The sequence below is a fragment of the Poromitra crassiceps genome (genome assembly GCF_964638095.1).
Source record: "Poromitra crassiceps genome assembly, chromosome: 12".
Lineage (NCBI taxonomy): Eukaryota > Metazoa > Chordata > Actinopteri > Beryciformes > Melamphaidae > Poromitra > Poromitra crassiceps.
In genome coordinates this window covers 25,827,913-25,855,576 of record NC_139632.1, presented here as the reverse complement: position 1 = coordinate 25,855,576, position 27,664 = coordinate 25,827,913, and the positions used below count along the sequence as shown (strand labels likewise).

Sequence of the window (27,664 nt, the reverse complement as noted above, 5' to 3'; positions counted from 1 at the left end):
GCTTACTCAAGACCCCGCTGCAGGAGCCAGTGTTTCCTGACGCTCTCAATGGAAGTGTGTTCAGTAACCCGTGGCGTGTTCAAAAGTGTTTGACACCCAGCGAGCCAGTCATCTGTGCCATGCTCCTGAGAGAGCCCCCCCTGCTGGCCATGGAGCTCGGGACGATGTGTGCCACACCATCCTTTGAAGCTTGCACGACCCCCAATTAACCCTTCCAGATGAATCCCCTGGTCCGCAGACCGCCGTCTCCCTTGTCTCATCTCATCACTCCCACAGGGAACATTAGCTAGAGCCCAGTTCCCTGCTGTTTGACCATGCTGAAATACAAGCTGCTTCCTCTGCTTGACTTTCTCCTCTTGTGTTCACTTTGCAGCTGGAGCTGGGAGCCGACTCTCTGCAGACTGTCTCATAGAGAGGGAACCTTTCTGAAGGCCCGTTCACTCACCTTCCTGGTTTGGGAAGCTGCAGGATAGAAGCACAATGGCTGGAAGATCCACAATTCCCTCCTTGCTTCTTGCAATATGTTGCCTGGCATCTGCAGGTAAGTTTAGCTCACTGCTTATCTGTATGTATAAGTAATGTCACATGTACATGTTTAAGCATAACAATAAAATATTCCTATCTGTATGTATAAATAATGGACCCGCTCTGTCACATGCAGAACAATAGAATATTCGTATCAAGAGTAGTCAAAATGGAACCCATCTGGGTAGTGTTAGTGTAGAGGTAAAAAGCACTCGCCGACCACCGCAGAGACCTGGGTTCAATTCCGGTAGCAGTATGTTACTTCCAGCTTGGTCAGACCTTACAGACACTATTGGCCATGTCTGTGGGTAGGAAGCCGGTGGGGTCTGAGTAGCCTGGGTAAACCCAGCCTCCACGTGACCTCTATGTGCTATCAGTCACGAAGAACTTGCTACTTACACTACAGGCATAGCCTGTGACGTCACGTTGAAGGCTGGGTTTACCCAGGCTAGGGTATGAGTCCTGGTAGCTGCACTAGGCTAGCGCCTCCTCTGGTCGGTCAAGCTGTTTGGGGGGGGGGTAGCGTGATCCTCCCACACGCTACGTCAGATGAAAAGAAGCGGCTGGTGACTGCACATGTATCGGAGGAAGCATGGGCTAGTCTATAGCTCTCGGCAGAGCGGGTGAAGCAACAACCAGGACAGCAAAAAAAGAAAAAAGAAAGAAAAAAGTGACCCCCCCCCGACCGTCTATGGGACATTAATGGGGAATGAAATCTCTTATGTCCCATGCTGAGCCCGGAAGAGGGCGTGACTTCTATTGGCCAAATACAACTGTGGAGAAAATGGGAGTGAAAAAAATCGAACCCATCGAAGTCTGGTATAGAGCTCAACAACAAAAAAAACGGTGAAAAAATCTTGAATTAGATTTTTTTTTTTTTTTTTTTTTTTTTTTTTTAATATTTTGCTCAAACTAAAATGTTTTATGGTCACTCACGATTCAGTAGGTCACAGGTTGGCTTGGTTCCAGCCTTTCGAAATGTCTATGGAGAAAATGAATTGGGAACTCTCTTCCGGGTTGGAAACATCATGGAAAGTCACGTGACTATTGAGCTCTATAGGGAATGCATGAGGTTGAGTTATTCATAATACATTAAAAGCCTACAGCAGCAATCCAAGGAAGACCATTTTGCAATACAAGGCCTTGTCACAGAGAGCCTTGTGTTGCCTGTTTGGTCAGGCAAATATGACTTTGTCCACACTGGGATTTTCCATTGTTTCTCCCAGCATGCCTTTCGAGACCATGCTTGTCAGAGTAGTGACTAAGGTGGATTTGCATTAAGAAAGTGCTGACAAGTTCAATCTCACAATGTAAACACTCAGCAGGTCCGCCATGTATCCTGTCAGATTGATTGAAATGAGATGTAGACATTGCAAAATACCCAGTAATTTACATGCTATTGGACAGAAAAACCAGAGAGAGAGAGAGAGAGAGAGAGAGAGAGAGAGAGAGAGAGAGAGAGAGAGAGAGAGAGAGAGAGAGAGAGAGAGAGAGAGAGAGAGAGAGAGAGAGAGAGAGAGAGAGAGAGAGAGAGAGAGAGAGAGAGAGAGAGAGAGAGAGAGAGAGAGAGAGAGAGAGAGAGAGAGAGAGAGAGAGAGAGAGAGAGAGAGAGAGAGAGAGAGAGAGAGAGAGAGAGAGAGAGAGAGAGAGACCAAGAAAACAACTGCAAAGACGAATGCAGAGACCCTGTGGTTGAGGGATGCTTTCAATGGATCATATTTCACGTCAGCACCCTGGATGACTTCATTCATTCCTGCAACCCACCTAGCCTGGCTCCAGACGTTTTGAAGTCCCACCTGGGCTGTTCTTCTAGAAGATGGAAATGAGTTTATTACGGGTTGACAATTCAATCTGAATATCAGGCTAGCAACGCATCCACACCATGCCCCATTTCTGGTTGAAGGGGGGAGTACATCTCACTTTGAAGAATGTATGTTTTGCTCTTATGACCTTTGACAATCCAAACGGTATTTGTGAATATGAAGAACAACTTGTAAAGGCCTAAGCCTAATGTGAGACACAGTGCCTACGTACCAAGTTGCTTCTGTGGCTTTGTCACAGTGACCTTTTCCAAACCTCTTGATATCTCTCTCCTTGTTTCTGTACACTGGTGAGACCGACTAGAGGATGGGATCACAGCTGTTTTCTCTTTGCTTCTGGCTACAGGCAGTGTTGGGCAAGTTACTCAGGAAGTGTAATAAGTTACTCTTTACTTCTTACTCCTTAAAAATAAATACTATTACATTACTTATTATTTGGCATCAAAAGTGATTAGTTACGTTACTCGTTATATTACTAGATTACTTTCGCTACTGCCCCACCCCCCCTTCTGAAAAAGTGACAACAGGTCTTTTTAGAATGTAATCCACTTTATTGGAACAATAATTAAAATTAATTAATTAATTAATTAATTAATTAATTAATTAATTAATTAATTAATAAAAAATAAAAAAAAACTAACCAACCTTGTACCACTAACCTAAACTTGTACCACTGTTCCTTCAGAAGTTGTAGTTGTCATAGACTGTGCTCCATAGTTGATTGCTCTATTGCTGACAAAAAATGTGTTATTGTAAGTCGCTTTGGATAAAAGCGTCTGCCAAATGACGTAATGTAATGTAATGTAATGTAATTAACCTTAGAGGAGGAATCAACAATCAGCCAAACTGAATACTTTATTTATTTGCCTACTTAGGACAAAAAAACCTCATTGCGTTCTGACAATGCAGTAGTCTTGCATAGCCAGACCTATCTCCATCTCCACATTTTGTTTTAGCACTGGAGAAAGTAATGGAGTAACTTGAATTTACTTGGATTAGTAACTGTAATATTATTACTGTATTGGAGATTGTAATCCCTTACACTACTTATTACTGGAAAAGTAATATATTACAGTAATAATATTACTGAGTAATATATACCGGTATTATAGGGCTGTGCAATAAAATCGATACGGCAATATATCGCAATACTTTTTTCCGCAATACTGTATCGATATTTCAGAAAAATATCGTGATATATCGCCATATCTATTTTTCCCCACAGCCGTGTTTTCAGTGACACAATAAGAATACTTTTTATTTCAGTGCGTTCAGTAACACACTCAACACTCAGTAGTTTTGACTCAATTTATCCACTAAGTTATCAATATAAAGTGATGTACATATTATTACACTACCTGGGTGATGCACAGCGTGTTGTATTTTTAGCTCTATTTTTAAATTTTCTGTAAATTATGTAGAGTATTGCAATATATCACAATATGTATTGTATCGCAATGTATCGTGATACAATCGTATCGCGACCCATGTATCGTGATACGTATCGTATCGTGAGGTCCTTGCCAATAGGCAGCCCTAATATATTACTGCCCAACACTGGCTACAGGAGACTATTAGGGATTGATACCATCTAATAGTGATTCAACCTATAACCAGTTCTTGAAAGCTTTCACTTTTTCTGCTCTGAACACCCAGTATCAGGTAGCCTAGGTCTTTTCTGCTCTGAACACCCAGTATCAGGTAGCCTAGGTCTTTTCTGCTCTGAACACCCAGTATCAGGTAGCCTAGGTCTTTTCTGCTCTGAACACCCAGTATCAGGTAGCCTAGGTCTTTTCTGCTCTGAACACCCAGTATCAGGTAGCCTAGGTCTTTTCTGCTCTGAACACCCAGTATCAGGTAGCCTAGGTCTTTTCTGCTCTGAACACCCAGTATCAGGTAGCCTAGGTCTTTTCTGCTCTGAACACCCAGTATCAGGTAGCCTAGGTCTTTTCTGCTCTGAACACCCAGTATCAGGTAGCCTAGGTCTTCTGCTCTGAACACCCAGTATCAGGTAGCCTAGGTCTTTTCTGCTCTGAACACCAGTATCAGGTAGCCTAGGTCTTTTCTGCTCTGAACACCCAGTATCAGGTAGCCTAGGTCTTTTCTGCTCTGAACACCCAGTATCAGGTAGCCTAGGTCTTTTCTGCTCTGAACACCCAGTATCAGGTAGCCTAGGTCTTTTCTGCTCTGAACACCCAGTATCAGGTAGCCTAGGTCTTTTCTGCTCTGAACACCAGTATCAGGTAGCCTAGGTCTTTTCTGGGGAAAATCCTCTGCCACACAGGAAGTGATGCCTTTTATGTAGCAACAGCATGTTGTTTGGAACAAAGAGAAGAAGCGGGTAGTTAGCATGAGCAGCAGAAAAGAGCGCCACCTACAGAAACCTCATCAACATCAAATCTGAAGTAAAATTCATCACAGTGGTGCTGGCCACACTTGTAACTACAGGTGATCTCTGGGAAGTGTAGTGCAAAAACAAATATGTTCTCATTGGAAAACTCAAATTGGCATTATTAACCAAATGAAATTAGACAATATTAAACAAATGTACCATCATTAAACAAATAATCATTCTGTATAATATAGTGAGTAAATAGATCATTTGAAATGTGGTTGAAGGAAACGTCCAAAAGTCTGCCAATGAGCCTTGTGCGTCAGTTGGGGGAAGGGGGGTACAATTCCCCTTTTCTATGTAGTGTAAACTGTACTGATTACAAGTGATGGTTTCAGTGCACAATACAATAGCCCGTGTTAGTCTTCTGTGGTCACGCTGGAGTCATTACCAGGTAGAAGTCGTGCTAGCTAGCTAGCGCTCCAGAAACGTGTGGTTCGCCTTTCCAAGGCCCTCAGTCTGATCGCCGCCACAGGCTGTTATTTGAAAGGTTCTTCACTATTCTCCCGAGAGGTTTGGAACCGCACTCAAGAGGATTGTTGCTGACAGACTATTACACAAACAATAGCAATGTAGTCAGCATGTGCTCTGGTTAGAGCAAACGTACGGTTTCTCCCACAATGCCAGGATCTGCATCACAATGAGCTCACAGATGAAGTTTTCCACTGGATTCTTCCACATTAACCAAGAAGCATTGTTGCACTGAGTCTCAGGGGACACATTTGAGACAGCCAGATTCGGTTCAGCATTTGTATGCTCTACCACTTCAGCATACAGTACAGTATCTTTCACACCTCTCTCTCTCTGTCTCTCTGTCTGTTTGTCTCTCTGTCTCTCTGTCTGTTTGTTTCTCTGTCTGTCTGTCTGTTTGTCTCTCTGTCTGTCTCTCTGTCTGTCTGTCTGTCTCTCTATATCATCTTGCAGCATCTGTGTAAACAGTCCCATCTGCCCTCTAAACTTGTCAGGAGAGCTCTTACGTAATGTTTAGATTAGTCTTCTCTCTGTAATGCAATCCAGGATCTGGGCCTCCCATGCCATAACTCTTAAGAGCACCTTTAATGTTCCTATTCCAAGTGTCTGCTCTGCTGCTTCTGCTCTTTACACTCTTCCATATTTCCCCTACTCCCATTTTGCGTGTGCCTCTCCTCAATTTGCCAAAAGCTTTATTTTGCGAGGGCTATATTATGGACATTAAGGGCAGACTTCGGGTTTCGCAATGAAATAAAGTCATGCAGGAGCCATGCCAGATATCAATTTGAGGCACTGGCCAGAAACAGCTCCGGCAGGATGCTGGTAATACTGGAGGCACCACGCCGGGGCCGGTGGTCGACTGAAAAACACACTGGTATTGTTGAGTGCAGACGTTCGTTCTCCAACTCTCTGCCCTTCCCTCATTCTTCTTATCCCGTGGCTTGATGAATGACAGAGCTATTAGTGGGAATCTATCTTAAGCCATTCTGTGAGGAGAACCACATGGTCTTATGAAGGAACTGTGGAAACACCTGGATAGGGAAGCTACATTTTGCTCATATTCACAGTCCATACATTCAGCTTCAGGGCTGTCCACGACAATGCTTAACTTCGCTCAGAGGTCTACAACCTCCCGTCTGTCTATGTTGTTGTGTACCCTTGGTAGATAACTTTAAAATTGATATCGGAGCCCCTTGCTGTGCCAAACGCAGTTGTAGAACAGTCCTGCACAGTTGAGCAAAAGGTTGCGTGATAAATTCGTCTATAGTATATGGACCGTATATAGACCCGTCTATAGTATATCCACAATGCTTTCTTAAGGCCTGCAGCGGGGGACTGCCAAAAAGCATTGTGCAACGGCTGTAATGTGAGAGGTGGGGTAGCCAGGGGGAGGAGAGAGGCAGGCGCAGGCGTGGGTCGTCCGGTCCAAATCGACACACTCCACACACGTACGGCGTGCCAAACCGACAGAGTTCCTTTCCAGCGCGCTAAACCAGATGTTGCCCCGTGATTCATGCCGACAGTCAGAGCCGCACAGCACAGAGGCTGTGTGCTGCTAGGGAGAGCGGTTGAGATGTTTACATAGCAACGGGAGTCCCGTGTGTGTCTAATTACAGGTCTGCTCTCCCCCATGGCGAGGCCTTTATCTCAACAACGCTGTCGAGGAGGAGAGAGGAGAGGCGGCAGGCCTCCTGGCCCTCGCTGTCATTTGGTCATTGAATGAAGCTTACTCTGCTATTATTACCCTGTTTCATTAACAGCAGCGGACACATTGATCTGTGGAATATTCACATGTGATATGTTGGGAAGTGGTGCTGCTGTAGCAGAGATAACCTTCTCTAAGGTCTCGCCTGAGTCTCTTCTCCCCCCAGTCAATCACTTCTTGCTCATTCTCTTACTCAGTCATTAGTCATTCTCTCTCTGTCTCTGTCTAACACACACACACACACACACACACACACACACACACACGTACACAGACGCACACGCACACACACACACACACACGCACACACACACACACACACGTACACAGATGCACACACACACACACACACACCTACACAGACGCACACGCACACACACACACACACACACACACACACACACACACACACAGGTACACACACACACACACACGCACACACTCACACACACACACACACACAGACGCACGCACGCACACACACACACACACACACACACACACACACATACACACGTGTGCGCACACACACACACACACACACACATGTACACACAATGTACACACACACAAACACACACACACACACACACACACACACATACACACACACACACGCACACACACACGCACACAGGAAATAAGTGAAAGCAGCTCTATCTACAGTACTCCAAGAGACAGCTCTCTACAGAGAAGTAAGTGACCCCGTACTCATGCGTCATTTCTTGTCAGCCTCCCATTAAAAGTATGCATACGCAGATCTGCAGGATCTCCCTCCCTCCCTCCATTTCTCTCCCTCCCTCCACCCGTTCTCCTCTCCCCTCCCTCTCTCTCTCTCCCTCCCCCCCTCTCTCTCCCTCCCTCTCTCCCACCCTCCCTCCCTCTCTCTCTCTCCATAGTTCCAGTAAGCAGGCGTGTAAATAATTTCAGCCAGAGCCAGTAATGGGAGACAGCTGTGGTGATCGTGCATTTTCCATTGTGTTTCTCGAGCCCTATGAAACAAAAAACAGAAGAAGCAGAGGCCACTGGAGCTGAGGAGAGCTAGAGTAAGGCAGTTATGTGCAGTGTGACTTCATTGAAGAAAGAGAGAACAATAATAAAAGAATTAACTCCCTCCCTCTGTCCTGATGCCTTAGGAAGTATTGGAAACACAATCTGATCTGGTATTGATTTCTGATGGTTTCTTTTTAATCTTGTGCAAGTAGCTACAACTTTTTTTTGAATACGATGGCTAGGTTGAGGTCATTTGTCTAGTTTTTATCTCCCAACCACGGCTAACGGTACGTTTATGAGAAAATCCGCTACTTAATCACCTGGTGTAGGTGCTTACTTTTGAGTGCATGACTCTATCCAAAGGTATCATGTGAAGAAAGCGTGGTGATGTGGGATGCTAGCTGATGTGGGATGCTAGCTGAAGGTTTCCAGGTGATGTGGGATGCTAGCTGAAGGTTTCCAGGTGATGTGGGATGCTAGCTGATGTGGGATGCTAGCTGAAGGTTTCCAGGTGATGTGGGATGCTAGCTGAAGGTTTCCAGGTGATGTGGGATGCTAGCTGAAGGTTTCCAGGTGATGTGGGATGCTAGCTGATGTGGGATGCTAGCTGAAGGTTTCCAGGTGATGTGGGATGCTAGCTGAAGGTTTCCAGGTGATGTGGGATGCTAGCTGAAGGTTTCCAGGTGGTGTCTTTCATCAGAGCAGCCCCTCATGGGGCCTCACCTTCTCCACTCCATTTCCACCAGATGAGTCTTGCTGAAAGGCCGTGTCCCAATTTCACAATGATCCTTTGGAAAATAGGAGAGCTCCTTCCAAAAGACGACAGTAGGCCGTCCTCTGCACTAAATAACAGATATTCTGCCTTAGATCACAAATACACAGACACGCAGACACTTGAAAACTTCATATTAGGCTTTTACACTTTTTTCAAACTTTGATATGGGATAATAGGTTTCAGCTATCTAATGGAGAAAGTGGTTGCGGAGTTGTTGCCATTTTAGCCGTTTTAGGAATTAAACGTATTTACCTAAGGATATCGCCTTCAGAGAGTAATATTCTGTTAAACCATTGATATCTGATGCAGCATAGAGAAGCGCAGGAATGAGTCCGGAAGTATACCTCCGGGTTCGTAAGAGGGAAAGTGAATGGGCTTTTAGAATGGGGATTTCACTTAAATGCATCAAGGTCTGTGCCACAGACCTTATTTTATGCCACAGACTCTGTGGTTAGCAAAAGTTTATGGGAACGCGAATTTGGGTTCAGCAGGATAATCTTCACAAACATGAATAACTTTTATGAGTTTTGGAGCGTAAATGCAGGGTTTTTTTTTTACGTATTTTTTTGAAAATGCTTCAAAAGGAATAAAAGTGATTGACGTTTATGAAGATTATCCTGCTGAATCCAAATTCGCATAAACCTTTGTTAACCACATACCTTATTTTATGCATTTAAGTGAAATCCCCATTCTAAAACTGCATAGACTTTTTCCCTGATGAACCAAAATCGCTGTGATTTCTGGTTAAGCCTACAAAAATACGCCATCCCTGCGGTACTATGCTCCTATCTGCTTTTGAAGCATCATCAAAAAAGAGTGCCCCCTTGTTGAATGTACCCCTCCCTGAATACCAGATACCAGGGATACTCAACTTACTTTGCAAAAATGACAGAAGGCCAGGGGCCAGTTAATAAACAAACAATAATATACATTTTTCTCTAGTGGATTGTAGGTTTTTGGGGTACCAGCCGGAGTTTAGTCAGACAATTTTGTGCACACAGGATAGTTAGTTAGGTTCAGTTCAGTTACAATAAGTGGCGAGATATTTGACAATTTAATTGGAGCTCAGTCAAACATTATTTAACGTTACTTTTCATTGTGAATTAGAGATTGGACGAGGGGCCACTCGGCACCCTATCGTGGGCCGCATCTGGTCCCCGGGTCGCAAGTTGAGTATCACTGATGTATACTATTTATGCATTCTTGTATTTTCATACCAAAATTCTATTCATCTGTTATTTATTCTAGTGACTGGGCTATCCAACTCATTATTCACTGTGCTTTCCATTTGTTAACCTGTCGAGTAAAAGAGGCCCTCCCAGAGTCCTTTGTACGTGTTAATACATGAGCAGCGTGGATTTTGACAGGTCATTCTTCTTTGCCCAACCTCTCCACGAGGTGAGGAGCCCCGCTGGAATGGCTGTGTGAAAGCGCTGTGTCTGCCTTGGCCTTCCTCACCTCTCTGGCTCCTTCACACTGGGCTGCTGGAACATTGGCACAAAGGCCTAGCATTGTTTTGCTCTCCACTTTCTGTTGGTGGCAACCCGCTGGTTCTCAAAACCCTCAGTTATCACGATGGAGCCATGGTGTTTTTGTAAAGCGTCCCATTGACAAAGAAATCTGAAATGAAAAGAAAATTCACATTGCACCCCAGAGATGACCTATTGATTTGGGTGTCAGGCAGCACCATCAACCCAGAGGAATCATGTTTAATAATCATTTTATGGGCGAAATCCAATTTAGTTGACCCAATGTGTTGGGTACTATTTACTCTAATTGACAAGAAATCACTTCCTAATGAGTACAAAGCATTTAGCCTAGACTTAATCTGTAATTTACTCTGTAATATCAAATGATTGAGATTGGGACAGATATGTCTATAACTGTGCTCTCTCTACATGATCACACACCCATGTGGCAGAGATCAGCATATTGGCAATTGTGTCTTTTCAAGCTTCAGGCGACACAGGTGAGACTTGTTCACCAGGCCGTTAATTAGACTGACGTCTCATCACTAATGGTGGACAATATGAAATACTATGAGGGGTTCTGGCAAGACAGGTCGTTAAGGAAAAAAGAAACAAGGCTAACATCAAGTAGGACAGTGGAAAGTGCCCCCCCCCCCTCCTCCTCCCCGGAGCCTGGGCAGATTGCTCCCGAAACCCCACTGAGCTGCTGTAGAAGAAAACTGTTCTTGCAGACGTCTATATGATTGATGGGAGAGATGCCTTTGAAGTGGCACTCCAGTCATTTCTTTCCTTTGCCCCATTTAACCAGTTAAGACTGATCTAAGTCCTGCACTGTGCTGGGTCAAGACTGATCTAAGTCCTGCACTGTGCTGGGTCAAGACTGATCTAAGTCCTGCACTGTGCTGGGTGGGCCGATGGCTGATCATGCACTCCACTTATCTCACCAAATCAATGTCAGTTTGTTTGAGATCGCTCCACTTGCTGCAACACACAGCCATGTTACTGCTGCCACACTGTTGCTGCTCCACACAGCCACGTTACTGCTGCCACACTGTTGCTGCAACACACAGCCACATTACTGCATTCTGTACTGTACATAGCGCTTGACTGCAATTAATGGAAAAATATAATATTGTTGGTACCCGACCAGTTTGTGCAGGCAGTCTAAAGTACAGTTTTACTTTCACTATTTGGGCGTTTTTCTTGAAACATTTGTTCCTTTCAATCCAGCATTTCTTTGTTGGCAGGTTGCCATTTACCTCTTTTTAGATGCAGCCAATTCATGTTTCCACTCTTGACAACTTTTTTGTCCTTGACTATACGTCCAGACAGCCCATGTCAACACCCATCAGTAGAGACACACTATGGCAGCACTGAGTCAAATCTTTAGTCATATGCCCACATGTGTTGGCCTGCGTCTCCTTCCCAGCTGTCTCACTTTGCACAGTGGCCCCTGTGTTCCCCAGGGAATTAGCCATGTCATCCACCTCTTCAAAGCCCTCTGATTTATGCCTGCTTTTAGAGGTGGGGAGAAATGTTACCCACTTCCATCTTCCCCGACTGCCTCTGGCTTAACATGCTGTTCATAACTGGCTGTGTCTTTTTTCTTTTTCTTTTTCTTGCTAATGCTGACCTTACACCAAAAGACTTTTCAAGTGATTTCCCTGTCGCAGACAAATTGCCAATGTCGCGATGAAATCATGAGAGTTTTGCTGGAGTTGTGACACGCTCCCTCACCTCGATCGTTTGGTGTAAGGTCGGTGGTGATCAAACTCAGTCCGAGCTGTCTGAACTCCAATAAAATCAAACGTGTTTCAATATTATCGGGAGGCTATCTTTATGGAACAAGTCAAGTCAAGTTTATTTGTGTAGCCCTAATTCACAAGCATGTCTCAGAGGACTTCACAGAAAATATGTCTAGCTAATTCTAGCTGACACAACAGTAGGAATTGCAGTAGTAATAATAATACATTGAACAATCATATGATAGAGAAATATAGAAAATATAGAAATATAGAATAGAATGGGTGCCATGCTTTAGGGTAGAATGGGTGCCATGCTTTAGAATAGTGGGGGAGGAGGAACAAAGGAACAAAGCTATTAAGTTGCATTTACTGTATTAGTCCTTTACAAACGAGCCTGCTACATTGTCTTGTAGAAAAGAAAGACACATTTGAAACACTTACGAAATATCATCAACCAATATATAAGAGTTTAGCAGCAGAAAAAGCTGTGCCCTAAGTTTTTAAATGCCGAGAGATGATTTCCCTTTTTAGTCATTGGCTTCAATTGTTGCTGGACCTTTTTTTTTTTTTTTTTACATCTACAGGGATGTAATTTATTGTCTGACCACCTGTTAGCATACTTTACAACTTAATGAAGCTTATCCATATCCAAGTGTATCCATTCTCACGCTTGCTCCCTAACCTTCCACATAGAGTAGATATTCCATTGAAAGTAGCCTATCTCTTCACTGCGAGGAAAGAGTGTTTTGGCGATGCTGGGTTATGGACAGCTTTGTGTGACATTTGACCACAGGTTTCACACTTTGATGCGGGAGTTTACGACTTCCCTGATGGAGTGCAGGCTCACCCCTGCCCTGCTGCCCCTCCCTTCATCCCCTTCCAACTTCCTTGTCTTATGCACCCAGTTTGACTGTCTGAGATAGGCCCGGCCAGTCAAGCCCAGATAGGCCAGGCCAGTCAAGCCCAGATAGGCCAGGCCAGTCAAGCCCAGATAGGCCCGGCCAGTCAAGCCCAGATAGGCCAGGCCAGTCAAGTGAACTCACACTATCCCTATGAAAGGATTTATCCACTTCCTGTATTAGCGGCCCAAGGTTCAGGGCTGAGCGAGTAACGGTAGTGTCAACACTGCAGGGCTAGTGATTCTTAAGCCCAAAGCCCCTTAGAAAAACACAAGCAGGCAGAATATTGCCTTCTCTCAACTGGTTTGCGTGGCTCGTGGTGCATGGGAATCATGCCCTGCAGTAGAGAACCATGGAGACCAGAGGATTGCTTTAATCCCATGGTTCATATGGGAACAGGGATACCTCAGGCTGGAAGCAGACATACAGCAGCCCCATAAGTCCCCTCTGTAGTACTTGTATGTATGTATTGTAATCAGCCTTATTATTATATTGTTGTATAATTGAACAAATGTACTCAAAATAAGTTCCATTGTTTCTCCATCTGCACCATGATAGGAGACATTAGGCGCCATTTGTTTTTCGAAGCAAGTGTATACATTTTGTAACAAAAAAAACAAGACATGTATTACTGTGACCTTCATATCATCTGAAGAAACACAGGCCGCCTGCTTGTTGAAGGATACTGAGAAGTGGGCATGTGAGGGTGTGTGTGTGTGTGTGTGTGTGTGCAGTGGGCATGTGTGTGTGTGTGTGTGTGTGTGTGTGTGTGTGTGTGTGTGTGTGTGTGTGTGTGTGTGTGTGTGTGTGTGTGTGTGTGTGTGTGTGTGTGTGTGTGTGTGTGTGTGCACACAGTGGGCATGTGAGGATGTGTGTGTGTGTGTGTGTGTGTTTGTGTGTGCACAGTGGGCATGTGAGGATGTGTGTTTGTGTGTGCACAGTGGGCATGTGAGGATGTGTGTGTGTGTGTGTGTGTGTGTGTGTGTGTGTGTGTGTGTGTGTGTGTGTGTGTGTGTGTGTGTGTGTATGTGTGTGTGTGTTTGTGTGTGCACAGTGGGCATGTGAGGATGTGTGTGTGCGCACAGTGGGCATGTGAGGATATGTGTGTGTGTGTGTGTGTGTGTGTGTGTGTGTGTGTGTGTGTGTGTGTGTGTGTGTGTGCGTGTGCGTGTGTGCACAGTGGGCATGTGAGGATGTGTGTGTGTGTGTGTGTGTGTGTGTGTCCACAGTGGGGGAAGGTTGTGTTTGTTTCTCTCCGGAAATGGCTTTGTGGGAAATATATCAGATTTGTCCCTAACTGGCACACGGACTGACATCACTTCCTGTACCCAACTCTTGGCACAGTGCCAGTAGTGTGAAGGGCAACAAAGTGCATTCCTTGGAACCAGAGGCGTTTTATCTCTACTAGTCCGATTTGAGAGCAGCGCGTAGATAAATGTACAGGAATAGAACGGACCTTGCAGAGAGAGCCTGTCCCTTCCCAGAACCACCCATGATCACAGATCTTCTGCTTGTGACATAGTAGCGTTTCACCTATTTCTCAAACTAATTCCACCTTAGCTTATATAATGACCAAATAAATGGCAAGATGACCAGAAGTGAACTACTCCTCTCTGCCCCTCTGTGTGTCCCTGGCTGGTACAGTGTACCTCTCTACACTACCCAGAGTTTTCTTTTAAGTATCAAACCAATCATACGCTTCAGTGTCTATTCTTTGATCATGCAATAGTCGTTTGACTGTTCTAAAGAATAAAAACCATCTGACTATTTCAAAATGTGTGATAGTATGACATCAGCTTGCGTGATTGCATGGTATTCTAGTGCAGTGTGTGCTTACTTCAGACGCAAAACACTTGGGGATTGCGAGCATTACAGACTCATTACACCATTGTTTCTGCTGCAGCTCCAGGCCCTCCAGTTCATTTCTTCTGCTTACTTGCATTAGATGGCATCAGTTCTTCTGGTTCCTCTCCCATCAAACCTCACCTACAGTATATTAGGCTTACTTTAAGATATGTGGTGGTTGGCTTTATGACTTGAAAATAACGATTCTTTCAAAACTGGTTAATCATTTTAAAAACCACAAGCCACCCAAAAGCCTGTCTAATGTGAATTTATATGGTGTTTATGAGTTTTTACCCTTGAAATATGGTGAGATTGTGTGCTCTTGGAAGACAGGAGAGCCTTGAAGGAGCACGTATAGTCTGGTGAAAGGCGAGGAAATGAGAAGAGGACTCACCTCGTTTCATCATAGATAATAATAGTCGGTTACATCTGGAAAGATCGTGACAATCCGCTGGATTCAAACAACATAACTGACAGAGCCATTAGTACTGAAATCACACTTGGCATTTTTCTAGAAGGAAGCTGCTGAAAACTATGAATAGTGTCTAGTGACATCACTGCCCAGAGACCTCAGTCTGTTTAAATATATCAAAAGGGGGTTGTCTTTCAGAGTATTTATACAGTCTCACTGTCCTTAAATAACATTTGGATTTACTATGTTCACTTCCTGTCTTACTACTAATACTATCAGGATCGTGATCAAGACCAAATGCGCTTTCTGAATGTATAATAACAAAGCCAATTAATATTGTTTTATGGTCAATAAATTCCTCATGTACAAGGTCTTGTAATGCCATATCCCGTGTTGCTGTTAGAATCAAGGTGTGTATGTTTGGTGCTAATCCACCAAAAATAGAGAAATAAACACTTCTGGTGAGTGGGGTTGGTTATACAGTATGATGTGAAACAGGGATAAAACAGGTGCCTATAGGTATGGAACTAGGTTAAAGTGCATGTGAGCCTGTGATGTTATTTTTCTAATGTGCGTGTGTTTTCCTCATTAGTTATAATGAGGCCCGCTGCTGGGAATCCTGGTCATGAATCCTACAGGAATGGACGTCATTTAGAAGAATGAAAAACTGAGATATCTGATGCATATGCATATTGTAAATGAAAGAGAATGGGATTTGAAATTGTCTGTTGCAGTGATATTTAGTGCAGGCAAATAGCAGGGTGATAGCAAGTGTGCACAATTATGCATTTCTTGTATTTGAGCTATGATCCTGTGTCACTATGAGCTGTAGCAACTACAGGGTCTTTTGTTACAATGTGTCAGTTTCACACTGACTTAAAACGTACTTTTACCAGATACCATTTTTATAAAAGGAAATTCTCAAGCAGCTTGCACTCAAGCGCTCTTATTTTAGCATCACTCTGTCAGCTATATTTGAGAGTGATTTGGTTAACCACAAAGAAGTGTAAGCAGTAGGCAAAAAAAGCCCCTGTAGTAAGATGGAGTTTCTTGCTGTATGTGTGTAGCCAGAGTCAGGGGAGTTTTCTGCCATGGTGAGTTACTCATTTGAATTAGTTACTTTCCATCACATGGCCTCCCCCTAATTTCTCACTTTCCCCCTAAAAACCACATGTGGCTTTGTAACCTATAAACAGTTGACATATTTGCCAGCTTTTCTGACACCTGCCTGACCTACCAAAGTAAATGACTCATCATGCACACCTCATGACATTCAGAAACTGGTGAAAGTAGCAGGTACTCCTCAGCTTTCCGAAGAATCCATATGCTGAAAATCATCTTTGATGTGTGTGTTTGAGTTTGTTCTGTCACAGTGAGGGAGCAGTAGTTTGTTCTGTCACAGTGAGGGAGAAGAAGTTTCTCTCAGTGGCTTCTGCTTTCTTTCTTGACTGCTGGAGGCTTGCCTGTTGCTGATAGGATCCAGGCCAAGACACACAGAAGAGAATCTTAGGGGAATTACATTGCCCCTATCATAGATATTTTATTAACCATGTTTAATCGTCAGGTTTCAAAGTTCAAAGGGGATGATACAGCTCTCCCTCTGTTTGGTTCATCCACAGGGTCAGTATGCCGTGGTTGGTTGGCTGATAGAGACTGATGTATAAGGAAGGGCTGTGTTTGTTTATCCATGTGTCATGTGCCATATCTCACGCACTAAATTGTTTTAGCCAAAACTTCAATATTGAACCATTTTTCCCAAGGAGGGCCGCGCTACAATTACAAGTCAAAACAAGGTGATACTTGTTACTGATTGGTCTAGACTCTAGAGTGAGACTCCATCACGCCATGCCATCACCTGTCTTATTGGCCTAAATCATGTGTGGCTGCAAATGAGAAGAGCATCCCATCCCCCCCCAGCTGAGATGCAGTACATTCGGCCTGTTGACCCAAATTGAATTGTGGTGTTGAGTATGACTGCTGACAGGAAATGTTCTCTGTGCACGCACAGGAAGTGACGAGTTAAAGAAAAGCTTAAAGAGTGAAATACACGCTGACCTGAATCCTAAATAGCAACGAGTCAGCTCTCCGTCCAGAGATAGTTGCTGCTGGACTCACCAATGTTAGATCTTTTGTCTCTCATCGTTGTGATATCCTTTGGTATAAAGTGATAACAGATCAGCTGGGTTGGTAGAGATGAGGTGCTGAGGTACTGACGTACTGATGTCATGATTTCTGGGTATTGAACAGTTACCTCTCACTTTGGGGGCTGCCAATGCCAAACATGCAACATTGCCAAGTACAGATTTAATCAAGCGGTGTTGTATTTTTTTTTTATTTATTTTTTTCTTGGTAGATTGTACTTAGAAGTTTACAGCCTCAGCCATACATCTTGTCTAAAGCTTCTATTCCAAGCAGCTCATGGTTTATTATCTCAGCAGAAGAGTTCTAACATATTTGAGAGATTACTATTACAGCTGGAGTATCAGCGTTACCATCAGATGTTGCTGTATCTGTTAAGGAGGCGTTGGCAGTGCAGCCTGTGGAGTGTCTGGTGGTGGGCTCAGGCTGGACTTGTTTTTCACGCAGAGTGAACAACAGATTCTCTCATTCCTCTGCTGTGGGCGTTCGGCCTGGCCAGCCAGAGGCACAAGCGGCAGCTGGACAGGACGTCTCTGTACTCCATCGCTGACCGGGGGAAACGATGGCTGGAGAGTAGGGGAGAGAGCCAGCAGCGCCTGGGGAAAGCGGGGGAGACGGGCAGAGGAGGCAGACAGACAAGGTGACAGAAGACACAAAGCTGTGGCAAGGCCAACAGATGCAGACACCCCCCCCATTCCCCCTGTACCCCCCCCCCCCCCCCCCTCTGTCCTTGGAGGTTATGGACCAATGGTAATAGCATATGTGACAGGATTATAATTCAGTTGGTTTCAACTTGAAAGAAAACATAATTGACTGGTGAATGTTTAAGGCTAATGTTACTTTCATATTGAAGAGGTTTTTTTAGTAAGTTTAGTTTCCCCAAGACCTATTCCATGGTTAGGCTACTTATAATGAATTGTGAGACATTTTCTCAACCTGATCTAATAAAGCAAACAATGCATGCATGTACTGTATCCTTTGAATGGTCCTTTTTGAGTGAGAAGTAGCAATGGTTGCTTCTCACTCTATATTTGTATTTTGACAAGAACTCATTATTTTTCAAACTTCATTCTTGTTTATTTGTATTTTGACAAGAACTCATTATTTTTCAAACTTCATTCTTGTTTATTTGTTTAATACTGAGTTTCCTTTCCGCTATTGTCTATGTTTGCGATACTGTCTCTCCCATAGACTTCTATTGCGTGTTGTCTTTTTCTCAGCAGTTAAATAAATCATATCATTGCCCAACAAGTTTTGTAATCTTTTGGCAGTCTCCCAGAAAGAGCAATTTTTCTTTCTGTTTCTCTGGCTGATGTTTGTTATTCCACAGCCATATGTGTGGGGGGAAAAAGTGAGTTTGAGTGCCCTCGGTCGTGTTTGGTGGGGCGAGGCGTGGTGACTTTGGTTAGAGAGGGAGCGCGGTGCTTCAGTCCTTGGGGAGGGAAAGGGCAGGGGGGTTGAAAGCACTGATGCACCACAACAAGGTTTTGCCATTAAATTCTCATTGCCATGTTTGAATGTATACTTCAAAGAGCAATCTATATGGGCTGGGGATGAATTCACAAGTCCAGGTCCAGACATCTGTCTAAAGCTCAGGGTTTGTCTCACGGGACAAAATGGCAACAATAAAGCATCTGTGTGTTTTTTTTCTTCAGAACAAGCAGAGGGGGAGGAGCCATACATTATTTCATTAAACATAAGCCTATAGGACGGCACTGAAGAGAAAACAATAGCTACAGTATGTGTTCTTAGCAAAGACCCCCCCCCCCCCCTGTCTCCTGCTGTTGAGGCACCGTCCAGTGTTTTTGGAGTCAGTTGGGGGAGAATTTAAAGTTGTTATCTCCCTGTCTTTCACTTGGACCTTAATTATTTCCAAATGTTCCATCTGATCGCTATTGGCAACCTTTGCGTGTTTGGTGTGCTGTGTTTGAAACGTGAGTGGGCCTCGGCTGGCACAAGGCTGTGGGGTAAAATACAAGGCCTGACCCCCAGAGAGAAAAAAACACCTTGGCCACAGACATTCCCATGGGATGGATGACGTTCTAATGGAAACGGGCTGTTGGGTACCTCACTCAAGAGAGATGTGTACATTCTTGTGTGTTTGTGTGTGTGTGTGTGTGTGTGTGTGTGTGTGTGTGTGTGTGTGTGTGTGTGTGTGCGCGCATGCGCAAGTCAATCCCTGCCTGCGTTCAAGTGGCTAATATCACTCAATGCAACCGTGCATACCAACGGCGAAGTGGTGTTTATTTTTATCGGACCAAGGTCGATTTTTCTGAAATTCGCGTCCGACGAATTTGCAAAATTTGCATCGCAATTCCGTGCTGTATATTTGCATCGCTCTTGGTGTGTAACAGCCTTTAAAATGTCACTATGGATATATACAGAGGAATGTGTGGGAAAAGATTTGCAATTTCTAGGTCTTGGTAAGTTTGGAAATTGCACAAAAAGTTTTGAAAAAATATTGATAAATGTGTGTTGATATAGATGTAAGACAAAAACTAATGATAATGCATAATTTGACTGATACCAATGATAAACAGGTCACTTCTCGCAAAGAAATGTCTGATGAGACATGGTTAATTTCAATATTTTGGATATTCACCGGTCTCTGGTAGACACTCATTCAGTCACTCACAGGACAAAGACAGAGACAGACTACTGACTATGATGTGAAGTACAGTCAATCAGTCAAGCAGAGCATGGCTCTATCTGTTTTGTCTGCTTGCCTACAGTAATGTACAGTTGAGTACTTTGTGAACGTCTGCAGGCAGCGGGTTGATTTAAAGACAGATTGAGTCAGCTGGTTTACAAGATGCTACTACCACACTTCATTCACATAAACATTAGGGAACTTCCGCTACATCGGCCACAAGCTTTCAGGTGGTTAACTAGCTTCACCACAACCTGACATCTTCCTATCGCATAAACACCGCAAGCTGACATCTTCCTATTGCATAAACATCCTTTCATTTCTACATAGGTTCGAAAAATATTAATATTATTAATAATGCTCCCGTTGTGTAAGGACCTTAAGACATAACTTCACATTTTCTGTGATTTTCAATTCCTGTCATCTCACATATTCCAACATTTGTTGGTATGAACAATAATTGAGTAATGAGGAATAGATTTATATCAGCATGAATCACACTGAACACCAAAATCGTAATCTCAAGAAAATGAGAGCTGGAAATAGGTCTGGATTTATTTATTTGTTTACATCAAAACTGTGTATTTACCCTGAAATATGACCTTGCCCTTAGATCATCTTTGACATATGTACAGTTGTGTGACTCCTCTTACACACACCTGCTCCTGTCTGTTTTGATGGTGCCGGGCGGTGACCTATGACCTGTAGAGAGTGGTACAGTGTGAATCAGCAGGTCATTACTGTCGACCATGCTGACAGCTTTTTCATCTCAAATTGTCCAGGCGCCGGCCATGTCTCCAAGACAACTACTGAAGGCCACGGTTAATGGTTAATTATGGGCTTTACAACACCAAGTGCACTTAAGTGTAAAGTCTGCTCCTCCTCCTTAGTGAATAGAGGAGGTCAAATCTGACCATTTAAGGAAAATAAAAATGTCTGAAGGGGAATATAATCTGATGTCTGGCACCTCGCACAGCCTATAGATGGTCAGACAGGGTGGTGCTGCATTGTTCAGTGGGGAGAATCTCTAGGAGACTAACCCTTTTGTTTAGCTTCAAGACTGACTCTGACCATGTGTTTGAGTTAGAGCATTAAAATGTGTTCATACATGATCTAAATAAACAAGGTGACAACAAATTACTCACAACATTTGCATGTGTGCATACCGTATATACTGTAAGATGTCATGATCGAAATAATAATATATTTTTTAATCCCTTGCAGGGCCGTTGTCTCGCAGCCCGTGTGAGTTGCTCCCTGTGGGGACGGGACACCCGGTGCAGGCCATGTTGAAGAGCTACACTGCCCTGTCAGGCTGTGCCAGCAGGGGGACCACCAGCCTCCCCCAGGAGGTCCACATCATCAACCTGAGGAGCCCTGCTCCTGACGCACCACAGGACGTCCCACAAGAGGTGAGTCACACACACCAAACTCAACGATTTGATTTCTGCCTCCATATCAAACTCAAAAATAAAAGTCAAACTATTGTCAACTTAGACTTTTGGTCAAGAGCCGAGTACAGGAGAGAAACATCCGAAAATTTAATAAAACTCACATCTATCAATACATTTATTCTTGCTATGAATATACTAAGGTAATTCTCCAAAAATGTGCATTATGTTTTTCAACATTATCCATAGAAAATACAAAATAGCTTCTTCAGAAACATTCTGCTTTGACCTGTTCTGGCCTGGCCTCATCTTGAGTTGAGCTGCCTGCTTCAGCCTGATAAAATGCACAAGATCTGCTCCATCTTTCCACTGCCCTCTTTTACCCCTATTGCAATCAGTGACTGATAATGGCCGCCATTCCTTCCCCCTCTTTCTGAGCCGAAGCTTGTTGGCCAAAGCCAGGAAGCAAAATATTGTAAACATCCGTTAGATGTCAGCTTGTGATTGGAGGCTCTGCAACGTGCCGCAAAATAAACCTATAAGCCTGCCTACAAATCAAACCTTCTGGTCTCACCTGACACCTGGCTTTCTAAACGGTGAGAGGAAAAAAAATACTGTGATTAATTTTGTTAGTACGTAAGAATATTTCCACCACCGTCACACTTGTTTCGATTAAAACTCTTTAAAACGGTTGTTCTTCAGACAGACTGTCAGCGCAACTCTTGTTTGTGTTTCGAGGGTGGATGCCAATTTTCGAACCCCTGCCTGTCTTTAGGCGTTTTGCTGCAATATCGAATGGCAAGACTCCCACTGTTTGCCATAGTTCTAATATGAATCATGGGCCCACAGCCCACGAAAATGCTGCGTCTGGATTTTAAACTGTCCCAAGTTCCCATCCCCCCTAGTCACGGCAGTGTGAAAAGCAGCATGTATGGACTTGCCATTGCAGTTTTGCTGCTGATGTAGGCTTAAGCATTGCCAAGGCCAAACATACAGAAACACAGTGTGCATCCGTTTGCTGCATCAGCAGGTAAATAAGGAAACAGGCCCGGCTCCAGACCCAAGTTACAGAGGGGGCCTGCCACTAGCTTGGGGGGGCCAAGCTACCCAAGGGGGGTCCGGGGGGATTCTCCCCCGGAAGAAGATTTTGTACATTTTAAAGTAAAATTCGTCAACCTGGTGCATTTGAGAGCAAAATGAAGAGGCTAAATCTGTGAAGAACTACACACATCTCTAATGTGTTGTGACTTTACAAATAATTAGGCCTAAACAATTAATATTAAGTGTATTTACACATTGTGCACAAATTGCATTCATTGTGACAAATTTACAATAGTTAATATCCAGCCAGAATCATTGCAAATGGATGTTCAAAGTAACAGTTAGCAATAGCATTCAGTTAATCAATGCCTAATGACAGCCAGATTCCATGTTAAACTTTAAAACAGAAAAACGGAAAAACGTTTAGCAAAAAAAAAAAAAAAAAAATTTTTTTTTTTTTTTTTTTTTTTTTTTTTGGAATGGGGGGGCCAGTTTGTTGAATGGGGGGGCCCGGCCCGGTCAGGCCCGCCCCTAGCGCCGGGCCTGTAAGGAAATCACTCTCTGGTTTCTGTGGCTCCCTGCTGGGTCAAAGAAAAAAAATGCAGGATTTAAGATTAATTTGTATTTATTTCCTCTTACACATTTGAGATTTGCCAAATATTTGCTTGATTAGTCTTGGATATTAGGTAAGAGAACACAGTGCCTTTGTCTGCCCATCATAAGTATAATATAAAGTGCTGAGTTACTCTCATTTATGTGGACTTCAATTGTGCTAATAGTAATAAAAGTATAGGTTTGGATAAGATTTTAATTTGGTTTATGGCAGACAAACCTCTAAAGCTGGTGCATCCCTATGTAAAATGTAGGCTTCAATCCAATTCTTTGATCAAGTTTTATATAATGAACCACCAAATTGAGATTTTGATCAAAACAAATGCTACTACCACTTATTTCAGGCCTTCAGGTGTCAGCTGTTACTTCTCGATTCAAAACATATGCTTTTTGTGAATGCAGTTGCACTTCTTCATTCCTTGCACAGGAGTGTTCTGCCAAGTGGAGGGGTGCTGCGTTTCATCTAACGACAGATATACTGTCAAGGTGGATTATGATAAGACGCAGATAGATATTCATACAAAAACAATCTGAGTTGAGTTTTGTCTACAGCTGCTGACAGATAAGATTTTCCAAGCCTCAGATATTCCCCTGATTCCTTGTGTGGATTTCTTATGGGAGAGATTAGTGAATGCAGGACAAAGGGTGATGAGAATCTTTGACCTACACAAAACAAGGGCCTTTGCTGTTTGAAGACATATGCAGAAACTTGTTATCTTACTATATGTTGGGTGTTATATAGGCTGTGCATAGATTTCTTGCAATTATTTACTCCAGTCTGGAGACTCTTTCTACTTAGTGGTGGAGCAAGTTATTGTTGCGTTGTACTGTCAATTAAATCTGCCTAGGAGGGACAACAAACATTAATCAATGTGATGTTGCCATGGCAAGGTTTTGCTTGTCGTCAATCTTTGAATCATAAAGTTTTTTGCATGATTTTGTTGGATCGTTTTACCCAAACTTATTTAAACGTACATATTTTTCGGTCTCTGTCATTGCTCCTCATACAGACTTTATTTATTGGGCTTTAAATCTAAGCAACGAACGAGCAGCGATGGTTGGATTGAACCTCAACAATTTTGGGCACTGACTTAGCTGCAGTATTAATAGCCCCGTTTTTTTTTATAGTGTACCGCACGCAATGTGATTGAGTTTACACAACACTCAAAGAAGGAGTAGAGCCTGACTCTCGCGTGCCTTTTCCAATGTGTTTTGCTGTGTCTTTTGGCTCTTCCCTGAACCTGAAGATGACAGGTGGAGGAGGAAATGTGTGAGGGCAAGTAGTGTGTGCACAGTGTATGAATACCATACCAATTACTTCCTTCCTAAAGGACAAACATCAAAGGGCATCTTTGGCAGAGAAAAAGGCCAGTCTGCTTTAGATCCATTTCTTTTCACAATCATGCCAGTGCTATCACAACAGAAATACAGTTGTACCGCTATGAAAAGCCCACTCAACTTTCAGGGTGGTGACCCTCACATCAGATCACCCATTGTGAAATCTACATTGTTTTCTCACCCCACCGAATGGACATATTCTGTACAGGAAAGACAAATTAATAGGCTGTCATGTGAAAAACAGACCAACAATTGCCACTTTCAACATTTGAATTATAATATTACATGAGTGAATTTTCCTTTTGAGATCTTTAATGACCTCCCCTTTGCTTTGGGGTTTGGGCCATTCCCAACTTGGATTGATATTTTTCATCATTTCTTCTATCCCCTCATAGAGACACTGCGGAGCGCCTCATCATTCAGAAACCATGCCTAAAACATGGGGGAAAGCACAAACGAACCACTACTGTACTGCGCCAACTTCTAGCAAAACAAACTGCGGCTAACCGGGCGAACAAAGGAACTCTCGTCAGATACATATAGTTTTACAGATATCTTAGGAGTAACTGGCTAGTGTCAAATAATGACACGTTGTGTGCGTTTACTTCATTCATTTGAACTGCGAACGAGACGTGAGCTGATCACAACATTTGTCTGCTGACTTTCTGCTTCCTGAAACTCCCCCGCAATCCTGGCATTCTCCTATGTCACGTGTTGCACATAAAGATCATATATACGGAAGATGAACACTCCAACTTACTTTCTTGACAGCTCGATCCACATTTTTCTTCTCAACGGCTTCCTTGTTTTACTCGGGGAATACAAAAAAAAACTAATTGCGATTTTTTACATTTGTTGTCTGCGCAGCCCACCACACAACAGCTTTTAGCTATGTTTAATTCAAGGAAAATGACGCTGGTGTATGGAAGTGAAGGGAGTGCTTTCCCACGTGATGGGCGTGGCCTATTTGAACTATGCAGTGTCTCTATAGCGTTACCATCATGGATTCATTTTTTCATTTTTTAAGGTCTGTTATCCATCACTTCACGTCGATTCACCTGGCCTTGTGTCACATATCCCCTGCAGAGTCCAGTTAAGAGGAGGAGTGTGAAGTCAAACTCCCGTAGCCTTGGCTGTAGGACACCCAGGCTCTGTAGAGATTAGGTGGCCCTGTAGATGTTCCTTCTGGGACTGTAGGTTGGCGCCTCTGATTAGATAAGATCCCCTTAAACGTCACAGATGCTCGGCCCACTCGGGTCCTTGATGGCTTTTCCACCTGAGAAACACATCTGCCTGTTTAGACCCAAGCCTCCTTTCTGCTTGTGTTTGGCCTTCAACGAGAGTGCAGTGTGGGACGGATGCTACGTCAGACTGTGGTCTCAAGGACACACACTGCCCCTGATCTCCAGTGACAAGAGGGCATACGTCCATATTAAGGAATCCACCCTCTCTATCTCAGGAGAACTCAAAGCTTTTATCGTGGAACCCCTACAGCCACATTTGGCCAAAGATGCCCTCATCTACAAGGTTGCGAAATATGATTGTGTTGTGCTAAATATCTCAATTGAATTGTCTTTGTTTTTATGGGGACAGATTGACCCCTTGACCCATGAGAGTCTACAGTATGAAACCCATTCTGAACACCAGTAGATAATGTCAATATCAGCACTAGCCAATATCAACTCTGACCTGTGGATTTCAAGCAAATGGATATATGAAACTCCTTAATAACGGTTTGGCTTACTAAAACAATCTGTCACCCTTGCCTAAACCTGTCAATAGACCCTTTTCACGGGGGCCATTTTGTGTCGAAAAGACAGGGTAAGCACAAGTGCAAGCAAAACACTAATGAAGATTTCCAACTTCCATGTGGGGGGAAGGACATCACATATGTCCTTCCATAGGTCCTTCCATATGGGGGGAAGGACATCACAACAGGACAAATGTTCACAAAGGTTTGTGTCTGAAAATTTAACATATTAATGAACCGAACCAAATCATATCTAGCCAGTAATCAATCATTACGCCACTTTGTCCCCTGAAAGTTGTGGATAATAGTGTATTTGGATGTGGGGACTTTCCCATAGTTTAGAGTTTAGTGAAGTAACGCCCCTGGGTCCCAGCCCATAATGTGGGTTTTATGAAAAACCCCTTCTTGTCTTTTCCAAACAATTTTACATTAAGTTGCACAACCTTTTCTCTTACTGTATAATATGTAGCTGGGGAGAATATTGCCTTTCTCTGCTGTTCTGACATATCTAGAATAAAGTCCATTGATCTTACATACAGGCACCAATGTCAAGTCAGCTTGGTCAAATAGAACTTTAGTGACATCTGTAGGCCCTGATACTAAAAGCAAGAGCCTCACCTTTTGGTTTTATTCCACAACACTCTAGCTAGTTTTATGCGGCTCACACAGGTGTGGCTAATCAGGGTGGCTGTTAAACATGTAACCCTTACTGTAATTAACACATTGATTTTCATTGGCTGTCACCTGTGCTCTTGCTGAGACTAATGCAGTGTTAATGGGGCTCTGTCATGGTAATCAAAGTCCCAATAGGTTTATGAATAAATTCAGATGTTGTGCACTGCAACGCTGTTACCGTTGATTTTTAGGAATAGAGCCCAATGTAACTTGTTAACATACATACATATTTTTTGCGGTTTGTATAATCTCAAGCATAAAAATCGAAAGTATTTTCTTCTGATACAGTAACCCTAAGTTAGCTTCGGTTTTGTGAAATGTTTGAGGGAACCTTGAATTCAATTCAAGTTAAATTGAATGTTTTAATCCACATCGGTTTTGGAAGCCTGCAGATTGAATGGGCCTTTTCCCCTGTTTGCTGCTTTGGAATGTGTGTCCTTCCTACGCTCATTCTTGTAGTCGGCAGAGAGGTAGCCGGTCAGTAGAATCTACATAATCACAGACTGACCAACATGTACTCTAAAGTCCTGCTCTCCACCTCTCCCTCTCCTGATGGGGGAGGAAGTGGTGTCTAGGCCACAGAACAGACTGTATTTGGATGTCTAAACGATGGCCGGCAGTACAAGAGGTGCCTGTGGGTGTGGGTAGCTTTGGCTGAGCTCAACTCAGATTCTGCCTGTTTGGGTTTAGGGGGCTGCAGGCGAACGCACCACTTACTGTTTTCCAATACTGTATCATGCAGCAGTGACTCGTTACTAAGTAACTGCAGAGAGTCTGGGCAAAGTAGAGGAATAAAGCCACGGTTGCACATTGTATGCATGCAGTAATACACATGTACGCACGCACGCACGCACACACACACACACACACACACACACACACACACACACACACACACACACACACACGCACACATCCTGCAGCTGCAGTGTGTGTGAGGCCTGCTACACATCCCGTCCACACGGCCATGTGTGAAAGTCACGGCTTGCAGTTGGTCCGTGTTTTCAGTAAAGAAGT

General features: G+C 43.5%; 1 protein-coding gene across 1 annotated transcript in view; it reads left to right on the top strand.

The window, feature by feature from the left end:
- The first annotated feature begins 467 nt into the window (after window positions 1-467).
- The window catches only part of tgfbr3 (transforming growth factor, beta receptor III), a 77,187-nt gene continuing 49,990 nt past the window's right edge, over window positions 468-27,664 (top strand). Inside the window, exons 1-2 of the mRNA XM_083647496.1 lie at window positions 468-541; window positions 21,065-21,252. Of these exons, the coding sequence (XP_083503622.1) occupies window positions 481-541; window positions 21,065-21,252 (249 nt within the window). The 5' untranslated portion in view covers window positions 468-480. The remainder of the gene's footprint in view (window positions 542-21,064; window positions 21,253-27,664) is intronic.